The 25,337-nt window shown below is 44.8% G+C and overlaps 1 protein-coding gene and 1 long non-coding RNA gene across 2 annotated transcripts in view; one reads left to right on the plus strand and one right to left on the minus strand.

The window, feature by feature from the left end:
• On the plus strand, window positions 1-15,105 carry LOC102554171 (uncharacterized). The gene is made up of 4 exons (XR_005494729.2): window positions 1-336; window positions 13,453-13,521; window positions 13,902-14,095; window positions 14,529-15,105. It is a non-coding gene; the product is annotated as an uncharacterized LOC102554171 (long non-coding RNA).
• The window catches only part of Atp6v1b2 (ATPase H+ transporting V1 subunit B2), a 24,135-nt gene continuing 13,450 nt past the window's right edge, over window positions 14,653-25,337 (minus strand). Inside the window, exons 5-14 of the mRNA NM_057213.2 lie at window positions 25,303-25,337; window positions 25,004-25,143; window positions 24,755-24,856; window positions 24,147-24,244; window positions 23,877-24,000; window positions 21,888-22,038; window positions 19,907-19,989; window positions 19,127-19,231; window positions 17,776-17,905; window positions 14,653-15,938 (exon numbers count right to left, since the gene is read on the minus strand). The exon at window positions 25,303-25,337 is cut by the window's right edge and continues 43 nt beyond it. Coding sequence (NP_476561.1) covers window positions 15,799-15,938; window positions 17,776-17,905; window positions 19,127-19,231; window positions 19,907-19,989; window positions 21,888-22,038; window positions 23,877-24,000; window positions 24,147-24,244; window positions 24,755-24,856; window positions 25,004-25,143; window positions 25,303-25,337 — 1,108 coding nt within the window. The 3' untranslated portion in view covers window positions 14,653-15,798. The remainder of the gene's footprint in view (window positions 15,939-17,775; window positions 17,906-19,126; window positions 19,232-19,906; window positions 19,990-21,887; window positions 22,039-23,876; window positions 24,001-24,146; window positions 24,245-24,754; window positions 24,857-25,003; window positions 25,144-25,302) is intronic.

Raw genomic sequence — 25,337 nt, forward strand, 5'->3', positions numbered from 1 at the left:
AAAAGGGATGATGACTGCCTTCTGGCTGAGGCTGGGGGATAGCCCAAGCTTCTCACTTGCTTTTGGGTCCTCTGTCAGGTGACCTTGTGGATTCAGTCCTGTGGGTGGATCCCCCGCTGGACAATAGAGCTGGGCATGTGTACAGGAAAGGAGGGAAGCAGAATATAAAGGAAATGAACAACAACGTTCAAGGTCACTTCTTCAACCCCTCCCCCAAAACTCATGTGAGTGGTCTGAAGTGTTCCGGGTCTTCAGAGTCCTGAAGCACACCACAGGGGTGCTAGAATCTTGACCTGTCCTGCTGGGCTTTCATCTCCACCGTCCTGGAGGCACAAGGTACCATATGTAGGAATCCTGAGGATGTCTGTCCAAGCCCCCAACTCTGTAGACAGTGAAGACCAGGCACATTGTGGATGGAGCACCTCGCACACGCACTGGCAACCCCAACAGCATTGTCGACAGTTCCCAGCCCACCTACCTTGTGGAGGCAAATGCTTTCCAGGAAAATGTTGGCTCTGGTGCCCACCTGGCTAGGCCCCAAAGACCAACTTAGCAAGCAGAAGGGGCTACATCCATGCCAACTGGCCAGCTCTGAATGGGGGCTGGCATCACAGAGAGCCATGAGTTATAGAGAAAACCAAGTCAGGTCCGCAGTCCAAAGCCCTGCTTCTATTCCCAGCCATCTGGTCACTAAGGAAGTGGAGTCTTGGGCACAGTTCCACAGGGCAGCTTTGATGTGTCCTAGACCGGTAGGGGTGGATGTTCCTTCTTATAGACTGCCACGGGCACAGTCACATGAGAAAACCCTGTTTTCAAATCACTCCTTGTACACAGACACCCCATGTGCACACATGATGCTGTCCTAAGTTAAGGTTGGAAATTGGAGGAAGGGATGAGGCAGTTGTTTTAGTGTGCGTGTAAAGTGTGCATGTATGAAGTGTGGGGATCTGGATGTAGGTTTGTGAATGTTTGTGGGTATGTGTATCAGTGACTTCTCTGTGGTGATAAAGCACAGGACCTCAGTGACTCCTGAGAGAGTTTAAGACTGCAGAGGGTTAAAATCCTTGTAGTAGGGGTAGAATAGAAGTAGGGTATAGGCATAGTGGCTGAAGAAGCAATCTGAGAGTGACAATTTGAAGCACATATACCAAGCAGAGATGGAAATGGCACAAGTCATTAAACTCGCAAATCCTTATCCCCAGCTATGTACTCCCTTCAGCAAGCGGAAACCTCCAAAACCTCCCCAAACAGCACCACCAGCTGGGAACTAAGTACATATATTACTCAAACCACCACAGTAGGTATGTGTATGGGTGTAGATAAGAATATGCGTGGGAATCGGTTATGGATATATCTATTGTGTATGGATGGTTATGTGTGTGTATGTATATGCTCATGCATGGATGCCTATATATGTAGGTTAATGAGAATGTTTATACATGCATGTGAATATGGATGCGTATAGATGTGGTTACATATGTGTGTGTGTGTGTGTGTCGGTGTGGATGCATGTACCTATGTACATTGAGGTATTTTATGCATGTAGAAGTGCACACACACACACACACACACACACACGACTGAGGGGTATAGATTGTGGTCTTCTATGTGCTTATTCATGTGGATGTGTACTTATGTCTCAGGCCTTTCTCAGGATGCTCTGAAAAGCACTATAGCTTAGAAACAGATTCTTCCTCTGCCTGGGGTGGCCTTCACAAGCAGCGAGTTATAAGAGACTTGTTCAGCAAGAACCTGCCAGATTGCTGTGACCGTGTGTATAAGGTCAAGGGTTTTTCTCAAAGTCTTTGGAGAAGATTTGACTATTAATCAGCTCCCTGTCTGGCTTCTGGTCTCCGGCCCATTCTGTCTGGCTATGCTGAGCACATGCTAGGTCATCTTCCTGGGCAGACGTGGTGGAGCAAAGCGAGGCACCCTCCAGACCTCTGTCTACACTCACATAGGTATATATCCACACCTACGCACATGTATAGCTACATGAACATACACATCTAATCTATACACATGTACACTCACACACATATACACATCCACACAGATTGACTAGCCAGGTAGGCCCAGCTCTGTAGGAAAGCTAGCCCAGAGTGAGTCAATAAGCTGGTTGGCAGCTTTTCTCCTGGTCCCTGCTTCTGTCCATGCCTTGAGCTCCTGCCCTAGTTTCCCACAGTGATGGATTATGATCTGGACGTATAAGCTTAAATAAATACTCTCTTCCCTGAGTTGCTTTAGTTACGGTGTTTATCGTAGCAACAGAGAGCAAACTAATATAGCAGTGAGCAGAACAGCAAGATGGGAAATTGTGGTGATGCGGGACTGGAAAGGAGTCGAGAAACAAGAATTCAAACATAATCAATATTTGCTTAAGGCCCTACTCCCTTCCCCCTCTGTAAACCTGCAGACTTCTAGAACGTGCCAGAAACCCCTTTGCTGGAAAAGGGCATGCAGCACTCCCTTGTGCACCCCAGTAGCTCCTGCTTTTATTTGTCAGATTACAGTCTAATTCCAGACGTCCTAAGAACTACCGTATACATACATAAAGGAGGGCAGGATCACTGAGGAACCGCTGAGCAACGACATTCTAAAGCCATCCAGAATCCTCCATTCTGTCATCACCAGGATCCTGATAAGCCACATTCACACTTGTGTCCACCTTATTCTTTCAGCCCCTCTCTTTTTATAAGCCCCTGTGCTTCTGATGTACGTTAAAATGCACTCAGAACCCTGAAATCAGTTTCACACTGGTTCATCCCAGCATTCTTTTCTACAGCAAAGCCAAGATACAGTCTTGGCTAGGTGGAGTCTCTCTAATGGACCTCCTCAGGCTGCTGACTGAGGAGTTGGTCACCCTGACCAAGATTCCTTAATTAGGCATATCTCTTGCATTTTATTTCAATCTGAACCTCACAGTAATTGTTGGCATTTAGTCTACGCTTCACCCCACAGTTACCTGGCAACAGCCAGGTGTTCTGGATTCACTATAAAAAGGGCTGCTTGCCCCCCTCCCTTTCTCTCTCTCTCTCTCTCTCTCTCTCTCTCTCTCTCTCTCTCTCTCTCTCTCTCTCTCCTGGCCCTTACTCTCTCTCCCCATTCCTCTCTCCATGTGCTCATGGCCAGCCTCCTCTCCTCTCCTCTCCTCTCCTCTCCTCTCCTCTCCTCTCCTCTCCTCTCCTCTCCTCTCCTCTCCTCTCCTCTCCTCTCCTCTCCTCTCTTCTCCTTGCCTCTCCTCTCCTCTCCTCTCCTCCCCCCTCCCCTCCTCCCCTCTCCCCTCCTCTCTCCTTCCCTCCCCTCTCTCTTTCTCTCTCTGCCTTTTTCTCCACTCTCCTCCCCATGCTCTGAATAAACTCTCTTCTACACTACACCATGTACCTCAGGAAGAAGGGTTGCTTCAGCATGGGCCCGCAGGGGCACCCCCTAGCCCCATACTTTACTGAGCCTCCAAGAAACATATTCCTTCCCTTTCTTTCTTTATAAAACACAACTGTAATAAACTCAAAGGCAGACTTGGAGGTCACAGACCCCTTTGTTCTTGCCAGTGTGACCACAGTGAATAAACCTCCTTTCTCAGCTTTTTGATAGTGTTACTTTTCACTTGGTGTATTGGGATGAGATGCCCAGTCTTACTTGCTGGGGCCCCCAGGGCTCAGGATTGTCTTCTAAACCCTCTGATAACAACACCAGCTATGTTGCCAGCTAGCTGACAGAGGGTAGTGTCACGATTTAGGACCATCTAAAATTTGTGTTCCAACCCTGCAAGGAGAATCACACATCTGTGAAAGCAGCTTAGGAAGTTGGAAGAGCGGAGGGCCCAGAGTGTAGCTGGGGATATACACATAGACTTGGGTCCCCAAAGCCTTTCATTTTGACCACTGCTTCTTTTGCTATGTCACAGCACATGCTTTATAAGATCTTCCTTGATGAGGCACAAGGATATGGGCAACCTATGTGGCTGGAGCTTCTAAAAAGGGTGTGTTTTCTGAAATGGAGACCAAACTGGCAGCAGGCTCTGTTCCTATAGAAGCCACAGCCATAAGGGAGAATACAATTCTGACTGTTTCTGATTCCTTTTGTGCTGATTCTCTTTGAATTTTCAAACACTATCCAATGTAAGAGGCTCTCAAATTAAATTGATATGTGCTGAGGTGAGGCAGTGGGGGATGAGCTCTAGAATTCTGTCCTCAGAGTTAGCTGTCTGGCTAAGAAGACACAAATACATGTAATTATAACACCAACTCCCCCACCCACTACTGCTCAGAGAAAGGGGAGAGGGAGGCTTCAGGAGCAGAGTGGAGGAGGGGAACTGGTTCCAGCCCCAGCACCTTTCTATTTCATTAGTGGTCAGGGCCCTGGTCAACCTTAATTACTGGAAGCTTCATTGTGTGTGTGTGGAGGGGGTTGGGGTGAATGGAGGGAATGGGGAACGGGTAGAGGAGGGAGAATCAGGTTTTGTTACTCCACCTAGCACCTTGGTAGACTCATTTTATAGTGAGGCACCAGAAAGTGCCAAGAAATGGCACATCCACAACCCTTAGCTCTCTGAGGTTTCCACTTGAGTGAAATAAACAACCTACTTAGTTACTTTTCAGGGACCCATTTCTTCCCAGGCCACCATATGTAACACAACCTAGGCTACCCTGCCAATAGTTTGTTCTCTCAAGATTGAAGCTGCTAGGAATGCAAGATTAAGGTCTTGGTAAGGCCACACTCCCTCATAAAGCTGCTGGAGCATAGGGGTGAGGGGAATCTTTCCTCTCTCTTCAGTTCACTGGCTCTCTTGCCTTGAGGCTACAACGCTCCAAACTCTGCCCTGGCTGCTGTGGTCTCTTTATCCTAATAATCATACCCAAAATTACTTTATTGTTAAATAAAGCCACACTTCTGACGTCTTTGGGGATTAGGACATCAGCATATTTGGGGGGGGGTGTCGCACACAGAGTCCAAATCCTAACAAGGGATGTTGAAAGAATCAAGACCGAGGCAGGCTGGTACCCACCTTTATTCATAGCACCTGAGGGGTAGACGCTGAGGGATCTCTGTGATTGCCAGGAAAGCTTCGGGCAACATAGACTGTTTTTAAAAAACATAGGCAGTGTGAGATAGATAGGTTTGCCGTGACCCCGTGAACGTCCAGATGGAAACAGACTAAAGAGAAGAACTGCTAGACAGGGGAGGGTCCCTGGGGACGTCTAGCCAGTAGGCATTAACTTCTAGGGGTTGTTTAAACCCGCCCCTCTGTTAGGAAGGGGGTGGGTAACTCACTCAAAGCAACTTGATTTCCCCCAGAACAAGACTGGGTCCCCAGAGTGAAGCACTGGGGCCAGACCCCTTTGAAGTGCAAATGCAGGTCCCTAGTGCAGCCCGCCCCCGGAATAATCAGTGCCTCGCATCTGCTGCCCCGCTAGGTCCTTGCCGGAAGTGCGCCCTGCCAGCTGCTCTGTTCTCTGAGTGGCCCCCTGGCTAAAGTCAGGTGGTTGGAAGGACCGCGGCCCGAGGCAGAGCCGGGTAATCAGCACTTAGCAGGCAGGGGGAATTAGAAAACAGTGTGCTGGTGTGCTGGGCGGCAGCTGCGGGCCCATTTTTGCATCTGTTTAGAAACCTGCTGTCCCGCCGGCGACCCCTGCTGCTTTGCTTGGGCTTTGGAGGGAGCGTGGCCCTTTGTTTAATCGTAGCCTTCTGACAAGAGCCCTGGGGCATCTGGGCAGGTCGCAGAAAGGGGTGCGGGGTGGGGGGCAGATAGGATTCGATCTGAGAGTGACTTGGTGACGAGGGAGTGCAGGTTTAGCTCATTGCGTCATCGCGGTCCAAGCTCATCTTCAGTCTAACCTCAAACCCCAGAGGTATTATTATCGTCGTTATCATATATATATACATATATATATATATATATTTTTTTTTTAAATGAGACGCCCAAACCAGCATCCCAGACTGAAGGGGTCTGCTCCAAAAGCCAGAGCTTGCGAAAAGTCGATGTAGCAGAGACTGCAGTAGGCATATATATATGGATATATATGGTTTCTAGGGCTTGGATTATCCAAGTTATCCATTTTTCCTTCTAGAAAATATGAATAGTTGTCTGCTGAAAGGTTTGCCCTAAGAAAACACTTAGTATAGCGCGCGCGCGCACACACACACACACACACACACACACACACACACACACACACTCAAAGCACAAGAGTAATCATGTCAATACCTGGGATAGTTACTGTGTCAGGAGCCATCTAGGATAGGCTTAGGCTAGCAGGTGGCCTTCCTGGAGGTTTTGTTTTGTTTTGATTGGGGAGTGGCAGGACCTGGTCTGTGATGGGCGAGCTCAATGGCAAGGTCACAAAGACTTCATCTCAGGATTGCTTCTTGTAGCTGATATGCCTTTCTTGTCGTTATTAAATTGATGTAATAATTCCTGGGCATTAGCCCACCCTACTGATCAGATTTCCTGCAGATCAACATACAGATGAACTTTCATGAATTAATGCTATTTAGATAAATTGATGATTCTATAGAATTTCAGATTTAATTCCAGTAACTTTAGGAAGAAAGATGGTCTTAGCTGCTTTGCTAGAAAGATGTAATAATGTTAGAATCAAGACTAGAATGTTCCCACTCCTCATTAACAGTAAATAAAGGCTGCGTAAATACAGTGAGCTTTCATAATCACACTAAAAGGAGAAATAGGCTTGGGACAAATTTGTGTTCAAGGAAAAACATTTAGGTCCAAGGATAAAGCCACAGGTGTGCACTATGATAAGGCAAGGCCATGTTAAAAAAAAAAAAAAAGCTGTTGCTTTGATCTTAAAACAATCTTGCAGAAGGAAACACTGCTTTGAACTTAATAGCAACATCCTTCTGTAACTCCCATTTTATGTAATTTTATCTCTGAGGTAATTTTCTAAAGAACTTTTTGTCTAAGAAGGTATAAAAAGGCCAGAAAAAAGAAATAAAATTGTTTGTTTTTGGATGGCTTGACTTGGGAGCTCTGCCCCACCCACCCATCCATCCATCCATCCATCCATCCATCCGTCCATCCATCCATATGTACACGTCTGTCTGTATTTACATGTGTATGTATGTAAGCCTGCACGGATACTTGTGGAGTTGAGACAGACGGTCCGGCCCAGCCGGCGTGTGGGTGTATGAATATGTCTCTGCATATCTGCCTGAATAAAGACTTTTAATTCTTTTCCTTTCCTTCCTCCGTGGTTCACAAACAGTTAACCAGAAGTGTCTGGCTGCCTGGACATAGAAGGGAGAGACGGCAGTAAATCCCTTACCTAATTACCCTGCTGTTAGCAACAACTGTCAGTAGATCCAGAGGCCAGCAGCTTCTGGCCTCAGAGTAACTAAAGTCAAGAGAGGTATATGTTATTATAGAAAGCAACTCTACCTTCTCCCAAGACCTTGCCACTGTCACTCTTCTCCTTCTTCAGTTTTGCCTCTGATCTCTTCAGAGAGGACCCCCACCAGGGCTAAGCTTCTGGCACCGCTGACAGCCAGAAAGTGCACATAAAGAGAAGATCCTTGAGGAAATACAAGTGCCATCTGGTTTCAGGCAGGCTTTGGTGTCTTGGAATATATTTTTCTAGGAATAGTCATGCTTCCCGCCTGCTTGTTTTCCACTAGAGAAAAGATGCAAGGGCAGCCATTGGGTTTTGTCACATGGTGCAAAGGATAAAAGGTTTCTTAGGAGTCTTTAAAGCCCAGGAATTTCCCATGACATGGAGGGGACAGCTGAGGCTGCACCTCTGGGGCATGCCGTAAAAGCACAGTGGAAATACTATTCGGATCTGACTCTCTATGTGCAGTTTCCTCACCAGGTTAACTCATGGCTGTTCCCAGAATTCCCTTGGTTAATGAAATCCAGTGGTTTCAGAAAGCCTTTAGCTCACTGCCAGGCTTACAATAAGTATCAACTCCAGCCACTGTTCTCCAACCCCAGGGGAAGAAATCTTGGTGAGGTTTTTGGTGTGCAACAGTTGAGACTACAAAGACAGACCCGGGTGGAATGAGAGCAAGGGAAGGAAAAGAAACGAAATTCTAGAATTTCACTCAGGTATCTCCGAGGAACACCAGAGGCCCTCTGCTGGCCAAAGACTTCAACTGCTCTTCTGCATAGTTTATCGACACCTTGTGGTGAAAACTGGAAATGCAGAAAGTGTTACAACTTTGAAAATTACTGTACTCTTAGAACGGGGTTAAAAATACTGACAACCTGAGAAACTGTTGGGAATTAATGACTTCTGTGAAGGGAGAATCCTTTTGCTTCAGAGATGGTTAGCTTTGGAGGCTACCCACAGTCCCACATCCATGCACAGGCAAGCAGCACTAAGTGGACTCATTTTATTTTTCCTTTTTTTTAAATTGGCTATTTTCTTTATTTACATTTCAAATGATATCCCCTTTCCCAGCTTCCCCTCTGGAAACCCCCATCCCATCTTCCCTCTCCCTGCTTCTATAAGGATGCTCCCCTACCCACCCACTCCTTCCCACCTCCCCACCCTGGCTTTCCCCTACACTGGGGCATCAAGCCTTCACAGGACCAAGGGCTTCTCCTCCCATTGATGCCTGACAAGGCCATCCTTTGCTACATATGAGGCTGGAGCCATGGGTCACTTCATGTGTATTCTTTGGTTGGTGGGAGCACTGGGGTGTCTGGTTGGTTGATATTGTTCTTCCTATGGGATTGCAAACCCCTTCAGCTCCTTCGGTCCTTTCTCTAACTCCTCCATTGAGGACCCTGTGCTCAGTCCAATGGTTGTCTGGAGCATCTGCCTCTGTATTTGTCAGGCTCTGGCAGAGCCTCTCAGAAGACAGCAATATCAGGCTCCTGTCAGCATGCAACTCTTGGCATCAGCAATAGTGTCTGGGTTTGGTGAATGTATGTGGGATGGATTCCCAGGTGTGGCAGTCTCTGGATGACCTTTCCTTCAGTCTCTGCTCCACACTTTCCATATTTCCTCCTGGGAGTATTTTATTCCCCCTTCTAAGAAGGACTAAAGCATCCACTTCAGGTCTGTAAATTTTATCTTGGGTATTCCCAGCTTTGGGGCTAATATCCATTTATCAGTGACTACATATCATGTGTGTTCTTTTGTGACTAGTTACCTCACTCAGGATATTTTCTAGTTCTATCCATTTGCCTAAAAATTTCATGAAGTCATTGCCTTTAACAGGTGAGTAGTACTCTATTGTGTAAACATACCACATTTTCTGAATCTATTCTTCTATTGAGGGAAAATCTGGTTTTTTTTTCCAGCTTCTGGCTATTATAAATAAGGCTGCTATGAACATAGTGGAGTATGTGTCCTTGTTATATGTTGGAGCATCTTTTGGGTATATGCCCAGGAGTGGTATAGCTGGGTCCAATTTTCTGAGGAACCTCCAGACTGATTTCCAGAGTGGTTGTATCAGCTTGCAATCCCACAAAAATGGAGGAGTGTTCCTCTTTCTCCACATCCTTGCCAACAGCTGCTGTCACCTGAGTTTTTGATCTTAGCCATTCTGACTGGTTGTGAGGTGGAATCTCAGGGTTGTTTTGATTTGCATTTAAGTGGACTCATTTTAAATAGGGGTAGTTCCTACTCAGGTCCCTGGCTTGCCACACTGGACTAACCCTTAAGGAAGAAGGAAGATCCTGTTCTCTACATTAGATATACTACATGCACAAGGCAAGTGAGACACATATACACAAAAGCACAACTATGCAAACCTCTTTCATGGTGATCCCAAAGTGTAAACGACCCAAATGCCCACCAATCGGTGAATGGATATGTGCCACATAATTCATCTAGATATTACTCAGAAATAAAAATAAATGAATTGTGGCATGTTTTAACATTAAGAATCTTATTGAAATAAGATAGACACAAAAATAACATACTATGATTCTAAAATAGACAGAAGAGACAAATCCACACAGGAGGATGAGTAGCAGTTACCTGGGACAGGCTGTGGTTGGGGGGAAATAGGGAATGACTTCTAGTTGGTACAGCACTGAATGGGGACTGTCCTCCTGTAAATACACAAACCTGTCCCTGTATTAAATACCTTCCTGGCTTAATACATGCATTTCACAGTTCAGAAAGCCTAGCAAGATGCTTGGGTAACTGTGGTGTATTTTCACAAAGTGTTGAGGCACTGAAGAGTTAAATGACCCATGGGTACACCCTCAAACAGGGACAAAACAGATGCTAGAAAGGGCTTCTTAGAGGTCATACCTGTTTTGAATGGTTGTGGTGGCAAATCTGCAAACATGTCCTGTGCTCCCAAAAGCCAGCCTAGCCTGCATCCAAACTTCTTACTGCAGCAATCAGAAGGAGCTACTCCTAAATAAACTCAGACACTGGCCACACAATACAGGCCACTGCTAGCCAGAACCCACTACTTCCATGAAGGGACCTGAAAGGGAAAGGCTGGGAAGTCTTCCTGTGTCAGCTACCTCAACTTCACTTGTAACTGCACCTCATACCCAGCCCGAGTCCTTTGGGTCCAGATTTGTCTCATGTTAGTCCCATCCTCTCATCAGATTCTGTCACTTTAGTCAAATACCTATGATGGGACAAGGGCCGGAAGCTCGCAGAGCACCTTGAAGAACAGTGTTTGCTGAAACAACTGACCAAAAAGGGAGGCAGAGTACTAGACCCACTAGAGGCTTTAAAAGCTGTTCTAGGGTCCTGGAGGAATGGCTGTGTTACTTACTGCCCCAGATTCAGTGGCCAGCACCTCTGTAGTATTGCCAGGGAAATGTTTCCTTGTTTTCTCCTATTCACCTTTCTTCTCTCCTGTGGGACTTTAAACTTCCTGATGCTAAGAAAACAGGTGTTCGGAACTATGCCCGCGACTGTCTATGAAACTAAAAACAAAAGACCCTTTCCTTCGCTGCTGCTTTGAGGTTGAACCCGGAGTCTCACATATACTAAGCAGGCAAGTTTTCTAGTATTGACATGTATTCTTAGCCACAAGAACTTAGATGTTCATTTTGGTTAGATGAGCTGTTGCCTAATCATGCCACCGACTGGCCCACACAGGACACTGATCTCATATACTGCTGGTCTATGCATTCACCAGCAGCCCTGGCTCTCCTAGAACTATCTTTGTAGACCGAGCTTATCTACAACTCGCAGGTCTGCTGTACCTGCCTCCCGAGTGCCGAGGTTGAAGCTGTGCCATCACACTGGGAATCTCTTCTTGGATGTGACTCTTCACGTCTCACATACGTATGGTCTGTGGTGGCTTTAGTTTAATGACGGAAGGCAGTCGTGACAGCTAAACTATCAAGTGTGACACAGGGCAACTTGATCTTTAGAGTTACTGACAGAATTCTGTGCTTACCTGTACTTTCCAAGTTCTGTCTGCACAATGCGTATGTGATGAGTGAACCATTAATGAAATTGGTCAACTGCTAGGGCTATGCCTGAGCGCTGCTAGAGAGTAGGTCCGGGAAAAGCACAACAGAACCAGGGAACAGAATGTCTTAGTTCAGAGCACGGTGAGGTTTGCAGTCATTTTAACTTGGATCAGTCCTGGCCTCACTGGCTTGGTCCCAAGTTCAGCATCTGCAGGACTTCTGGTTATCCACATGGGCAAGGCTTGGATTCTCAGAGGCTAAGAACCCCACTTGCCTTCCGAAAATACACAGAAAGAAAAGATGTACAAAGATCCCATGAAAGGGAAGATTTGGGTTTAAATGCTGCTCAGTGCTGGAAGAGGCAAGCTTCCTTTACTGATGGAATGAAGGGCTGTCTGCAGGCAGGAGCATGCCACAGTATGAACGCACACACACTCACACTCACACACACACACACTTACACACACATACACACTCACTCACTCACACACTCACATACACGCTCACTCACACGCACACTCACACACACGCGCACACACACTCACACACACTCACACACACTCTCACACACGCACACTCACACACACACTCACACACACGCACACTCACACACGCACACTCACACACACTCACACACACTCACTCACACGCACACTCACACACACACTCACACACACGCACACTCACACACGCACACTCACACACACTCACACACACTCACTCACACACACTCACACGCACACTCACACACACGCACACTCACACACACTCACACACGCACACTCACACACGCACTCACACACGCGCACACTCACACGCGCACACTCACACACACGCACACTCACACACGCGCACACTCACACACGCACACTCACACACGCACACTCACACACACGCACACTCACACACTCTCACTGTTTTCAGACACACCAGAAGAGGGAATCGGATCCCATTACAGATGGTTGTGAGCCACCATGTGGTTGCTGGGAACTGAACTCAGAACCTCTGGAAGAGCAGTCAGTGCTCTTAACCCCGGAGCCCTTCTTTTGTTTTGTTTTTAAGGATTTACTCTCTTGTCCCAGAGGAAGCCTCTTAAAAGTTCCTCTTTTCTGCTTTGTAGATCAGGGGCTTGAACTCTGGCCTTCAAGACTATGCACCAGACTTACCCACTGAATCGTCTCCCTACTCTGCCTGGCTTTTAAAAGTTACAGGAAAAGTTTATTTTCATTAGATAAAGCAGCTTCTTAGAGCCTTCGTCTGACTTGGAGCTTGACCGGAGGCACCGTCTGGTTCTGCGAGCCAGAGTGCTCATTCACGGACAGTCAGCGCTGGGCCTGGCCTCCCAGAGCTGTGTGTGTGGCCTGTGTTGCTCTGTGGAGGGATATGCATTTTGAGGTATATGCTTTTGGCACTAGGAGAGCTGGGGCTGCTGGTAAATGTGTATACTTAGAGATGAGTGTCCTGTGTGGGTCAGTCAGTGGCATAAATTAGGCAACAGCTCATCTAACCAAAGTGAGCATCTAAGTTCTTGTGGCTAAGGTCGATGCTAGAATTCCCTTTCTTCACTTCACAAGCCAACTGCAATGTGATCATGTATGTTGGTGGCTCTAGACTACCGATGGCTTTGGCACATACCCACACCACCTATGCCTCTTACTAAAGTTCTAGGACTTCAGAACTAAAGATCCCAGACGCTAGAGTACTGGGAACTCAGGTACTTAAGGAGGGGATGCTGGAGGGAGACACGGAACAACGGGAAGGACACTGGATTGGATAAAGGGCTAGCCTCTGGTACCTGCTCTGCCATTCTTTGATAATGATTGTCAAAGAAAAAGCAAAAATTTATATGGAACAAGGCCATTGCTACTTGAAACCCAACAGATTATTCAACTTATAAAATTCTCTATGAGCAGGGAGAAAGAATCTTTTGAAGAAAAATAGTGACATGTATGTTACTATAGCTCACTGAGCACAGGTGCATGTGTGTTCCAACCAAGCTGGCAACCCTCAGACTACTACACACCAGCCAGTCTTGTTCACCCAGGCCTCCGACCTTAGGGGTACTAGTCAGATGTCTGCTTTCCCCTAAACAGGAAGTACGGCCGACTGGTCAGGAGGACTCAACAATTCCTAGTAGACACTGAGTGCACAAACAATTCCTGGTGAGTGACTGACTGGAAGAGATTTCTCATTGCTCTCAAACATGAGTCATGAGGGTACTAGTTGCCACGGAAGAGGGGCACCACTGGTTCCCTGAGCATGAGGGAGGTGTTCAACCCTGAACTGGAGTAACAGTTTGGTATAAAATCACTTAGGCTATGGTAAGAAATGCCATTTTTATCTTAAATAAATGAAAAACTCCAGCAAGTAAAACCACATCCTTATGCTTAACGCTCTTCTGCATAAAAAAAAATCCCCTTAAGAAGTGCGTGTGTGTTTTATGTGTTTTAAGACAGTTCAGTCCAGTCCAATCCAGTAGACTTGAACTCAAGCATTTGAATATGACAGTAGATTCCTGATTCTCCGTCTGCCTGGACTTTAGGCATGACCTGTCAGACACAGCCCCTCTACTGTTCTTGGTGTCATCTTACTGGACGCTGACTGGAGCTCACTGCCTTCCATCCAGCCTAAGATACTAAGAGCAGACCCTGAGGACACTTCACCCTGCTCACCCTCACAGGAAAGCAGCACATTGAGGTACTGCGGACATTCATCTGCAGATGGCCTTTCACTCAGGTAAACAATCTACAGAGCGTCGCCCAGCTGTTTGAAGAGTCCCTTACAAAATGTTTTCACTAAAAAACTAACAAACTAGCAGGAATGCTGCTTAACCAAGCAGCCCTACATGCTGCAGGAGGGTCAATCTATTTTTTTAAAAAGATTTATATATAAATATATATATATATAAAGATACATATAAATTTATATATAAAGATATATATATATATAAATTTTATATATACTTATATATAGATATTTATATACATCTGCATGCTTGCATATGCACTGTTTTCCCATGCACCAGAAGAGGGAATCAAGTCCATTACAGATGGATGAAGAGTCACTGTGTGTTGCTGGGAGTAGAACGCAGGAAATAGTTTAGGAGGAACAGACAAGTGCTTTTGACCGCTGAGCCATCTCTCCAGCCCCTCTACTGGTCTTGATAAAGGTTTAATAAGTACAGCCTGAGGACTGCTGGACACACAGATGGCTTCTTCAAGCCCTCAGGAATATGAAGCATACTCACATCCTGCTGTTCGTCTCCAGAGAAAACACGGAGTCATTTCAGGTAATTTCCATTTAATTTAACATTTATTTTCATTTATAACGAGATGTCACATTTTCTACATTAAAATATAATCATGCTGACCGCCCCCCCATCCCCTCAGAGAAAAACAACTGGAAGGTGGAATGCTCGGAGTGGGGAAGTTATGGCTGCACCTGAGAACACACAGCACAGAGACCCAAACAGCAGACACGGCAGAGGCACACAGAATACAGCTAAGAGCTCAAGCCAGGAAGGGACAGGAATGAAAGAAACATTGCTACACGTGCCACAAGATCACCCAGAAAAGGGAGAGCTGAGTCAGAAAGCTTGAGGACTGAGCAGAGTTTAAAGCATCCACAAACCTAAGGCAAGTCATCTCCATGCCCCACCTCAGGATCTGGAGGGCAATGCAGAGACCTAAGCCACCATAAACACAAGATGAGGGTGGGATGTAGGTTTTCTTAACTGTGCCCCAGCATTTTCCAAGTCTCAGTTCTCCTATGACTGCAGCCCAGTGGGGGTCATCAGCACAAGGCACGCCACCCCTGCAGGAGAATGCCGCTGCACAGTGGTGCCTGACTCTTTAGGCCTCAAAGAGAAAGATGGCCACACAGGAATCCCAACTCGCAGCACTGGCAGAACAGAACTCTTTTCCTAAGAAAACTCAAGCAGACAGTAAAACCCATCTGCACAGAGCAGAGGACAGACCCACAGGTACACTAGTACTCCAGAGGGAGGCTCAGCCACGAGCCTCATGGTTCTTCTGAAAGGAGAATTCTTCCAGTCTCCACCTTGCCCCTAAATTTGAGACTGAAGCATTTTAACTTCAAAACAGTGATACTCTTAAGGGAGTTGAGAGGTAGGGTTTGGGAGACCCAAACAAGACATTATTCGCAACTAGCTCTCCACTATGTACAAATAGATACACCGGTAAGCAAGCCTCACCTCCGCCACTTTAAAGACAGCACAGAAGGTGAGGTTCTGAGCGGGGATCTCTCAATCGGTTAGCAGTTTAAACGCTGAACACTGGCACAACAGTTACCTAGCCTTTGTCTTTAATTACAGGGTAACAGGTGAACTCCCACACACAGGTGGGATGGAGGAGTGCAAAAGGAATCAGCAAACAGAACCAGCACTTCACAAGAGGGTCGAGCCGCACAAGCAGCAGCAGCTAGTGCTTTGCAGAGTCTCGAGGGTAAAATTCGCTCAGGGTACTCTGAGGGATCCTCTTCAGCATTTCTTTGGGGAAGATTCGAAGCAACTGCCAGCCAATGTCCAAAGTCTCATAGACAGTTCGATTTTCATAGGGACCTAAAATATTAATACTGAATTAATGACAGCGCACTTCCAATTCCCCTGTGAAACTCAGCATTCTGTCTGTGGACAAGCAAGCGGGGTAGGCACAAAGTATAGGAAAGGAAACATGGGTTAGGACTCGAGACTAGAAAGGAGGGCACGAAGTAGCACAGAGATCAGAGGTGAGAGGAGGTCCACGGGCAGTGTGTGTGTTGGTGTAAGGGGTTGAACTGGACAGAGACAGAGACAGAGACAGAGACGGTCCTTAAACTATGCAAACTAGCATTGTGTTCAAACATCAGCAAAAAGTGGATTGTAGGACATAGGGCACAGGAGAAAAAGCTGGGCTTGCAAGAGTCCACAGAGACTCTGAGAAAGCCTTAAATGCCACAGGCAGACTAATATTACAGGTCAGTGGTTTTCAAAAACTTAATTTTTGAGACAGGGTCTCATTGAGTGGTCCAGGCTAGCTTCAAACTCAACTGCAGAAATTACAGGCCAATCAAATAATTATATTTAATACAGCAGAATTAAATAAACTCCTTAAAAAGAAAAGTCTTTAAGCACAAGATTAAGAGTGGCTGGGGTTCTGGGCTCCTTTCTTTAGACAACCTAACTATATATTTTACGTTTTGCATTAAAAAAACAAAACAAAACAAAACTAAATCCCAACAAGTTCAATGGTGTACAGCTCATTGGTTAAACACGTGCCTAGCACGTGTTGGTTAGACCCAGGACCATTAAACAACTAAGCTACTGCGTATCTGAGACGACCTCAATATCAACTGAATGCAGGTAGATGCAATGCAAGCAAAAGAGCGCAGGAACTCTACGTGCACCACTTGAGGGCTGTTCCAAAGCAGCACTGAAGTCGAGAACGGAGGATTTCTAAGACTCAGGAGGAAGAACAGCTAGGATGAGCAAAACAGCAGATACCCACATGCCATGCAGGGAAACTCACTAGAGGGTTTTATAAGAGAAACAACTAATAAAATTACGAATAGTTATCCCCGAGCTGAGAGAGTGGTGGAAAGCTGCGTCCAGTGGCCAAGCATAGAACAAGGCTTTGAATGAGGGTCTCAGACCTCAGACCTGCTTACACACCTCACCTTCACAACCACCCAGGAGCCCCAGTCTCCAGCCACACCTGTCTACTGAGCCAGAATTATTCTTCTGCCGACTGGTTGATTCAAAAGCAAATCAAAGTTTGAGAACTCCTGGACAAAATATTGTAGTGGGAATACAAAAGTAATAGAGCAAGAACACTGTGAGTAATTACCTGACACGAAGGAAGGTTAAGAATGCTGCCCAGGCAACCGGACTAGTGAGTTATTACCAAAAAAAAGAAAGTGGGACAGGTTGGGGATATAGTATACATGAGCAGTTAGAGGAGAACTGGAATTGAGATGGTAGATGTGTATTATCTTATTTCATTGTGCATACACACTAGATTCTCAAAACAAAACAAAACCCAAGCCACCCAACTGAGAAACACACGGACCAGAGTGCACAGGCAAGGAGGGTGGTCAGCTGGGGAAAAGTCTCATTCTGGTCACTGGGACCTTAGGGATAGATAATACCTCACAAAAAGGCAGGCTTATGGCAGGTAGAGGTGTGGGAGCGGAGAGACAGGTAATGATTGTATTCAGCAAGTTAGAGCCTACAGCACAGTGACAGTCAATGGGTAGGAAGAAAGAAAAAACAGCAAAAAATGTGTTGGGCTTTCTGAAATATAATTAGAGCTTCCCTGCAGATGTGCAGAAGGCACAAGGGAGTCAGAGGTTAAGACAATGGCGGATTTGCAAGAAGCTTAACAATTCTGAGATGCTTTGTTTGAAAGGAATCATCTTACCCTGAGTAATGAAGTTTTTCTCAAACTTCTGCAGAAATTCCAAGTAAAGGAGGTCATCTGAGGTCAGGGCTTCTTCTCCCACCACAGCTTTCATGGCTTGCACATCCTTACCGATAGCATAGCATGCGTACTGAAGGGAGAGAGGGACATGTCAACAGCCCAGGACATTCAACTCTTTATTACAGTCTCCTGCAAAGAGGCCTTCAGGCATGCAACGCCAGACATGTGCAACACTGCAAAAATATACTGCCTCACACTGCCAACGACGTGATTATAGACAGAAAGCAAGATACAGAGCCAAAGAGAGATCTCTGCAGGTTTCTTTAAAAGCCTGTGATTTCACAGGTTTGCATTTCTACTGCACAGTCAGGTATTTTCCTTTTAAGTTTGATGGCACTGAGGACCTCACAGAATATATACAGCTGAACGCTTCAGTGCTCTGTTTGCTGCTTAATATGTTACACAACAAATATGTGACGGCATCCGTGCAGACATCTGAAACTAGTGTTTAAAAGAACACATTGCTTTTTGTTTTTATTTTCATCCTTAAAATTTTATCATTTATCATTTATATTATTATTATTATTATTATTGTTATTATTATTATTATTAAACTAAGGGCTGGAAAGACAGCTCAGTAGTTAAGAACACTGGCTGTTCTTCTAAAGGACCCGGGAACCATACTGGACTCCAATATTCACATGGCAGCTAACCAGCCTCAGTAACTCTAGGCCCAGGGGATCCCAAACCTTCTCTGGTCTTGGGATCATACAGTGCACAGATATTCATGCCAGTATAACTCCAACAACAATAAGTAAATAGATGAATACATAGGGATGGAATATCCCAGAAAATTCTTCTGCCTTAGCCTTGGAATACTGGGGTTCAGGTGTGTTCTATCCAAGCCTAGTAGGTTGACTGGTTTTATTTTTCAAAGACTTTACTTTATACACATGAGTGTTTTGTATGCATGTATTTAAGTATACCACATACATGTCTGGTAACCTCCAAGGTCAGAAGAAGGTCAGTTCCTTTAGACCTGGAGTTACAAATGGTTGTAAGCCATCGTGTGAGTCCTCTTGCAAGAACACAAAATGCTTTTAACCACTGAGTCATCTCTGCAGTCCCAAGCTTGGTATTTTATTCTTGATTAGCATCATTTTTCTTTAAAAAAAAAAAAAAAAAAAAGAAGCTGCTTTGTTCTACAGAGTTATTATTCTAACCAAACCAACACTGAAATTCTACTTGTATGGGAAGAAAAAAAGTGACAGAAAGAAGAGTTATGGGGAAGGCAGCAGAACATAAGGAGAAAGCAGTCTTTCAGACATCGTCCTTAGAAGAGCACACATACCAACTGGTTAGACACATCAGCATGATCCTTCCTGGTCATTCCTTCTCCAATAGCTGACTTCATTAACCGAGAGAGTGAGGGCAGCACATTAATAGGAGGGTAAATCTGGGGTAGAACAGGAAGAAAATTAACTATGTAAATGTCAAGCTTTACTGTACAGAGACATTTTAAAGTCACTAGTATGCCTCATATCATATCATAAATTTACAAGCACCATTTTCCTAGATGAGGTCTAGAGTCTTATATTCTAGGGAACAACAGTAGTGAGAAATACCTGGGATACAGTATTTCTTTTGAGAATTAGATCCAAGAGAGTGAAATAGAGAGAGCACAACGTTGTTTTGGAAATCTTCAGTTTCAACTGCCTGGACTACCAAAGTATCCACTTAAAAAACCTTCTGCATGGACTCAAAAATCTTACAAGCAGAATAAAAAGTTCATAATAATTTCCCCTAAAAGATGACTTTAGAAATCTGATGCAAAACCAACAAAAATCCTGTTTTTCTCATTTCATGCCATATAGTAGCACTTTTAGCATAGAGTTCTCTGCAAAAAAGGAAAAAAGTTCCTTGAGATAAATGATCCCATTCAAAGGCAAATAAATAAAAATGGTAATTTTTAATTCTGACATTGCTTACTGACTTTAGTTTATAGAAATGACAATTTTACAGTCATATTAAAACAACTCAGATACTTCCTAAACAAAATAGCCCCAAAGAGCAAATAAGTCAGTAGAGAGTGAGAGCAGCTTCAAGCCCCCAGCTGTTCAAGAGGCAGTACCTGTCTGTTGTGCAGCTGTCTGTCCACATAGATCTGGCCCTCAGTAATATACCCAGTCAAGTCAGGGATAGGATGAGTGATATCTGTCAGAGGAAGACATAGGGCATTAAAGTACGTCTCTACCTGTCTGCTAAGAGCTACAGAGAATAATTTTCTGTGATCATGTACTGGTGCTGTCTAATACAGTAGTGTGACGGTTAACTTTGTCAGCTGAATACAACCTGGGAAAAGTGTCTTTTTTGGTTTGGTCTGTGAGCATATCTGTAGGGAATTATCTTTTTTCCTTTTAAACTTTATTTATTTAATGTATGAGTGCTCTATTGCATATCCACAGGCCAGAAGAGGGCATCATATCTCCTTATAGATGACTGTGAGCCACCAATGTGGTTGCTGGGAATTGAACTCAGGACCTCTGGAAGAGCAGCCAGTGCTCTGAACTGCTGAGCCATCTCTCCAGCCCAGGAATTATCTTAATTAAATTAGTTACTACCTAGATACTCTACCATGGATGTAGCCATTCTGTAGGCAGGGTGTTCTCACCCATATGTAAGCTGTGAAGATCCTGAGCATCCAGATTTCTCTGCTCTTAACCATGGATGCAAAGTGACTAGCTGTTTAAAGCTCCCGCCTTGCCTTTCTGACGATAGATTGTATCTGGAATTATAAACTCAGACACCCCTTCTTCTCTAAGGCGCTTTTTTGCCAGGGTGTTCTGTCATAGCAATAGACATGGAGGCAGGACAGACAAGCATTTGCTAAACATGGCTACGGAGCACCTGAGTGTAGCTAACGAAACGGAAGGACTTAATTTGAAATTTCATTTTAATCAACTTGAATTTGAATACAGGGCAATGTGCCATTTCATTTGTTCAGTTACATTAGTTCCAACATTTGCTGTGCACTATGAAATAGACTGGCTTTCTTAGCATAACGTAAGGTCCTATTTTAAGCACTAAGCTTTATGTAAACATAGGGTGCACAGGCACCACAGTGCTGCACAGGCAGCCCCCAAAGACCATGCCACACTGTGTGCTTCTGACTCGAGGATGAAGACAGCGCCTTCTGTCTGCTCTTCTGAAACATGTCATGTCTACGTCACAAGCAATGCTCAGAACTGCTACTGTGGGTTGTGAATCCAGACGGTGAGCTTCGGAGCTATGACTTCCGAACCTAACAAACCATTCTGCTTCCCTGTGCCTCAGCACCATGGTGAGGCTCAAACCAGAGACCATTTACAAAGCACTCCTAACATGCTAGTACAGCTTTTAAAAACGAAACACAAACCAAAGGGCCTGGTGTTGGGGAGTTCTGCAGGGGCCCACCCTGGGCACACACAGCACTGCTGCACTGTGTAAGCACACAGGCCCAGGGAAAGCAGGCTGCTCCTTGCTCGAGCTGGAGTCTCAGAAGTCTGTGGTCTTCACATCTATGCTCGTCGCTACACGTTTAACTATTTACTCTAACTGTGACTGGCTCGCAAGAAAACCCACATTAAGTAGAAACAAATTCTTCATAACTAAGACAGTGCTCTGAAAACTGCAGACATTCAATTAATACTCATAAATAAAAATTTAAAATTCAAATTACAAAGAAAATTGTTTTTCTTACAAAAAGTGGTAAGGACAATTAGAAATAATCTTTAACTGAAAATGGTATTTGGGTATAAGTATCTAGTTAAGGTAAACCTCAAGAGGTCAGGCTCTCAAAAGAATTGTAACTCAAAAAGACAGAGGGTTGACTTCTGCCCTATCCAGGGCTAAGGAGCTGGAAAGGCCCTCGGCACCAAGCCTGATGGATTGCCTGGGCTCCCTAGGACCTACATAGTAGGGGAGAGCTCATGCTGGCCAAGCTGTTCTCTGATATGTGAAAGCACTTCCCCCATGCACATGAATAAATAAATTACTAACACTTACACACACTCTCACAAGTACAAAAGCCCTGAATACGATTAGGTCTAGCACAATCGAAGATGCAAACTTACCATCATTGGGCATGGTGAGAATAGGGATTTGGGTAATAGAGCCATTTCTACCTTCCACTCGCCCAGCGCGTTCATAGATGGTGGCTAAATCCGTATACATGTAGCCGGGGAAGCCTCGCCGACCAGGAACCTCTTCCCTGGCAGCTGAAACCTGATAACAAATCAGAGAAGGAGAGTGCCATGACACATCAGAGTAAGCAACAGTCTGGCTAGGTCTGCTCAAATGTGCCCAACAAAGTATTAAAACTTATGTTTGTAAAGCAAGACTGCTGAAAATTAAAAGGAGTCTGAAATTCAGTTGGAGCTGGAAGGGTTGATGCCACTCTCAGATTCTATCCATAGGTCGTTTCCTCTATTTTAGGTTTGCTAAGGACTATGTACTTTTCTCAACTCCGAATAGACAGAAATCTTAAATAAAATGAGCGACAATAATAAATACTATGTGGATAAATAAATTCTGTGAAAGGAATTTAATTGGGTGTGGTGGTATAAACCAGTAAGGCAGGAGGTCTCTGTAAGTTCAAAGACAGCCTGGACCACACTGAGACCCAGCCAAGTAGCGTTAATTCCAAAGCTTAGATTATCAATTCATTAACTACATCATGATGCAAACCAATCACTTTTATGTAAAACTGTCCCACTGAGGTCAAGAGGAGGAGCACACACCAAGAACCAATCCCTTGATACACGCATACACTAGTCATTCAGATCTTCACACCAGCCAGGCAGGAAAGTTTATCTCAAACTTGCAGCCAGAACTGAGCCTCAAGTAAGTTTCCCAAGATTAAAAAGGTAGAACCCAGCGGCCCAGATCGAGAATCCCAACACTTTGGAGAGGCAGGCAGATGGAAGTTTTAGGTCAATCTCAGCTCCACAATACGTTTTCAAGATCAGACTGGGCTACATACGCCTGATCAGAGAGCCAGGAGTCTACGCCACCACACAAAATATAATTAGTGCCTTCCTTAATTAAAATATAAACATGCATATGAGAACAGGTACTGCATGATCCTACCTCACAAGAACCTCAGAGTATTACAGTGTGGATTCGTGCAATGCTATTCAAAGTGTGAGACACAGACCTGTGGCCATCGGTGCACAGTAGAGCTGTCTTGGTGACTGTAAGAATGTTGATGCTGTTGAACCTCACATGAAGTAAACCCAGGTTTGTAAGTTGTTGGTCTTTAAAAATACCTCTTTCTTAGCTCATTTTAGTTTTCCTTAACAATGGTGTGGATCTGCTTCAATGAAGGGAAGACTCTAGTTTTTCAGAGTCAATGTAAACACTGTGACAATGTGGTAATGATCTTGGGGACTTTAAAATGCAGGTCATTAGAGAGCAGGTTTCCTCAGTCTTTTCATGTACTCAAGTGTTAACTTATTAAGATTATCAGGAACTTGTCTTAAAACACAGAAGACTGAGGGTATTTTAAGACAAGTGCCTGGTATTTTTAATTAGAAACAGAGACCGGAGAGGCTAGAGAGATGGCACAGCAGGTTAAGAGCATTTGCTGAGGTCCTGGGTTCAGTTTCAAGCACCCACACTGGATCTGCACAACCATCACTTCCAGGGCATTCGATGCCATCCTCTGGTCTCCGTGAGCACACACACACTCAGACATACACAATCAAACACATCTTTTTTTTAAATTAGGAATTTGAAAAGAGTTAACACACAGTGGGTCGAGTTCCTGGAAACGTAACACTACCACCAGCTTGTGGTGTTTTCTTACTTCTTAAGCCCTAGCTAAGGGCAGTGGCAGTGCGATAAGCTGGCTATTAATTTTAATCTCAGCCTCTACTGTTTCCAAGGTGACAGAAACTAAAAAGCTGTTCTTTCTGTTTTGATGAAGATAATCTACAAACCAATCAGTAACAAGCTCAAAGATATGGTTAAAGAAAACCAGAAACTTAGGAAAGAGCAAGGTAACCCTACACTTGACACATTTTGTTTGAGGAAAAGAAATAAAGGGAAGAAGGAAAAGTTACCTCTCGAAGTGCTTCAGCGTAAGAACTCATATCTGTCAGGATGACCAGGACATGCTTCTCACACTGGTAAGCCAGAAACTCAGCGGTGGTCAGAGCCAGGCGAGGAGTGATGATCCTCTCGATACTGAAAGGGAACACAAGCTCCAGGTCACTCAAAAGCCATAACGGAAACAATTCTGGAAACAGCAGCAGCTTCCTTTTGACATTCTTAGTACACAGAGGAGAGGAACACAATCGCCACTTTAAAGATGAGAAGCAAGCTTTACTTACGTTGGGTCATTAGCCAGATTCAAGAAAAGGCAGACATTGTCCATTGAGCCATTTTCTTCAAAGTCAGATTTGAAGAACCGGGCTGTTTCCATGTTTACCTAAGTATCAGTGACTTCATCAGTGCAGGGCACAAGAAAATTCTCAACATCTGTTTCTGACAGAGGCCAAGCTATGAATCTAAATTGTTCTATCTTTTAAAAGTCCAACCTCTCCTCCTCTCTCCTCCTCCTCTCCTTTCTCTGCACGTGTACAAACATTTCTCTTTTTCTCCCTCCTCCACTGTGGTGACTCCCCTGGCCTTAACCTTTGGGCCAGTGATTACGCCAGAGAGCAGCTTCCCAATAAACCTGCCTTTAGTACAGCCTTAAAATATATATTTTCAAGCATCCATTTTTTTTCTTTTTCTTTTTAAATGTAAGTCAGAGTAAAGTACTTGGGCACACGAAGCACTGTTAAGCTTCAGTTACATGCTAAGTCTGACTCCTGTTTTGCTAAAATGCCAAGATGCAACATGTCCATGCGAGAATAAGGTTGATTATGTATAGTTTACCACCTCTTTTTGATAACAGTTAATTTTACGTTATTCCCAAACACAATACCATACTCACTCCCATAGCAGCAAACACAATGGCAAAGTTTTCTTCACTGTAGTCTACCACGTCTTTGGATTTCTTTACCAAACCAGCCTGGCGACAGATCTGAGCTGCAATCTGTTAAGGATGAAAACTAAGAATCGTCTCTTGACCACAAAATAATTCATTCTTCACTCTTACATACTTTAATTAGTAGCCCAATTACGTGACTAAAAATACTGACTACACCCCGTGACGGGGCACAGCAAGCTCATCGGCCCTCACCTCGTTGTGTGGTAACCCGGCAGCAGAAAAGATGGGGATTTTCTGTCCCCTCGCAATACTGTTCATGCCATCGATGGCAGAAATGCCCGTCTGAATCATCTCTTCTGGGTAGATGCGACACTGAGGGTTGATTGGCTGACCTGATGTATTCCAGAAAGGGAAAAACGTTAGTATGTCTGCACATTGGTCATGGATAGAAGGAGAAATAATATCTACTTTAAATGCTACCATAACTATCTGGCAAGGCTGCCAGTGGACAGTTACTTTTGCCAACACTGAAACCCATCCACAGTCCCTACCCATGATGTCAAGGAAGTCTTCGGCCAACACCACA

Source organism: Rattus norvegicus, chromosome 16, assembly GCF_036323735.1.
Source record: "Rattus norvegicus strain BN/NHsdMcwi chromosome 16, GRCr8, whole genome shotgun sequence".
Taxonomy (NCBI): Eukaryota; Metazoa; Chordata; class Mammalia; order Rodentia; family Muridae; genus Rattus; species Rattus norvegicus.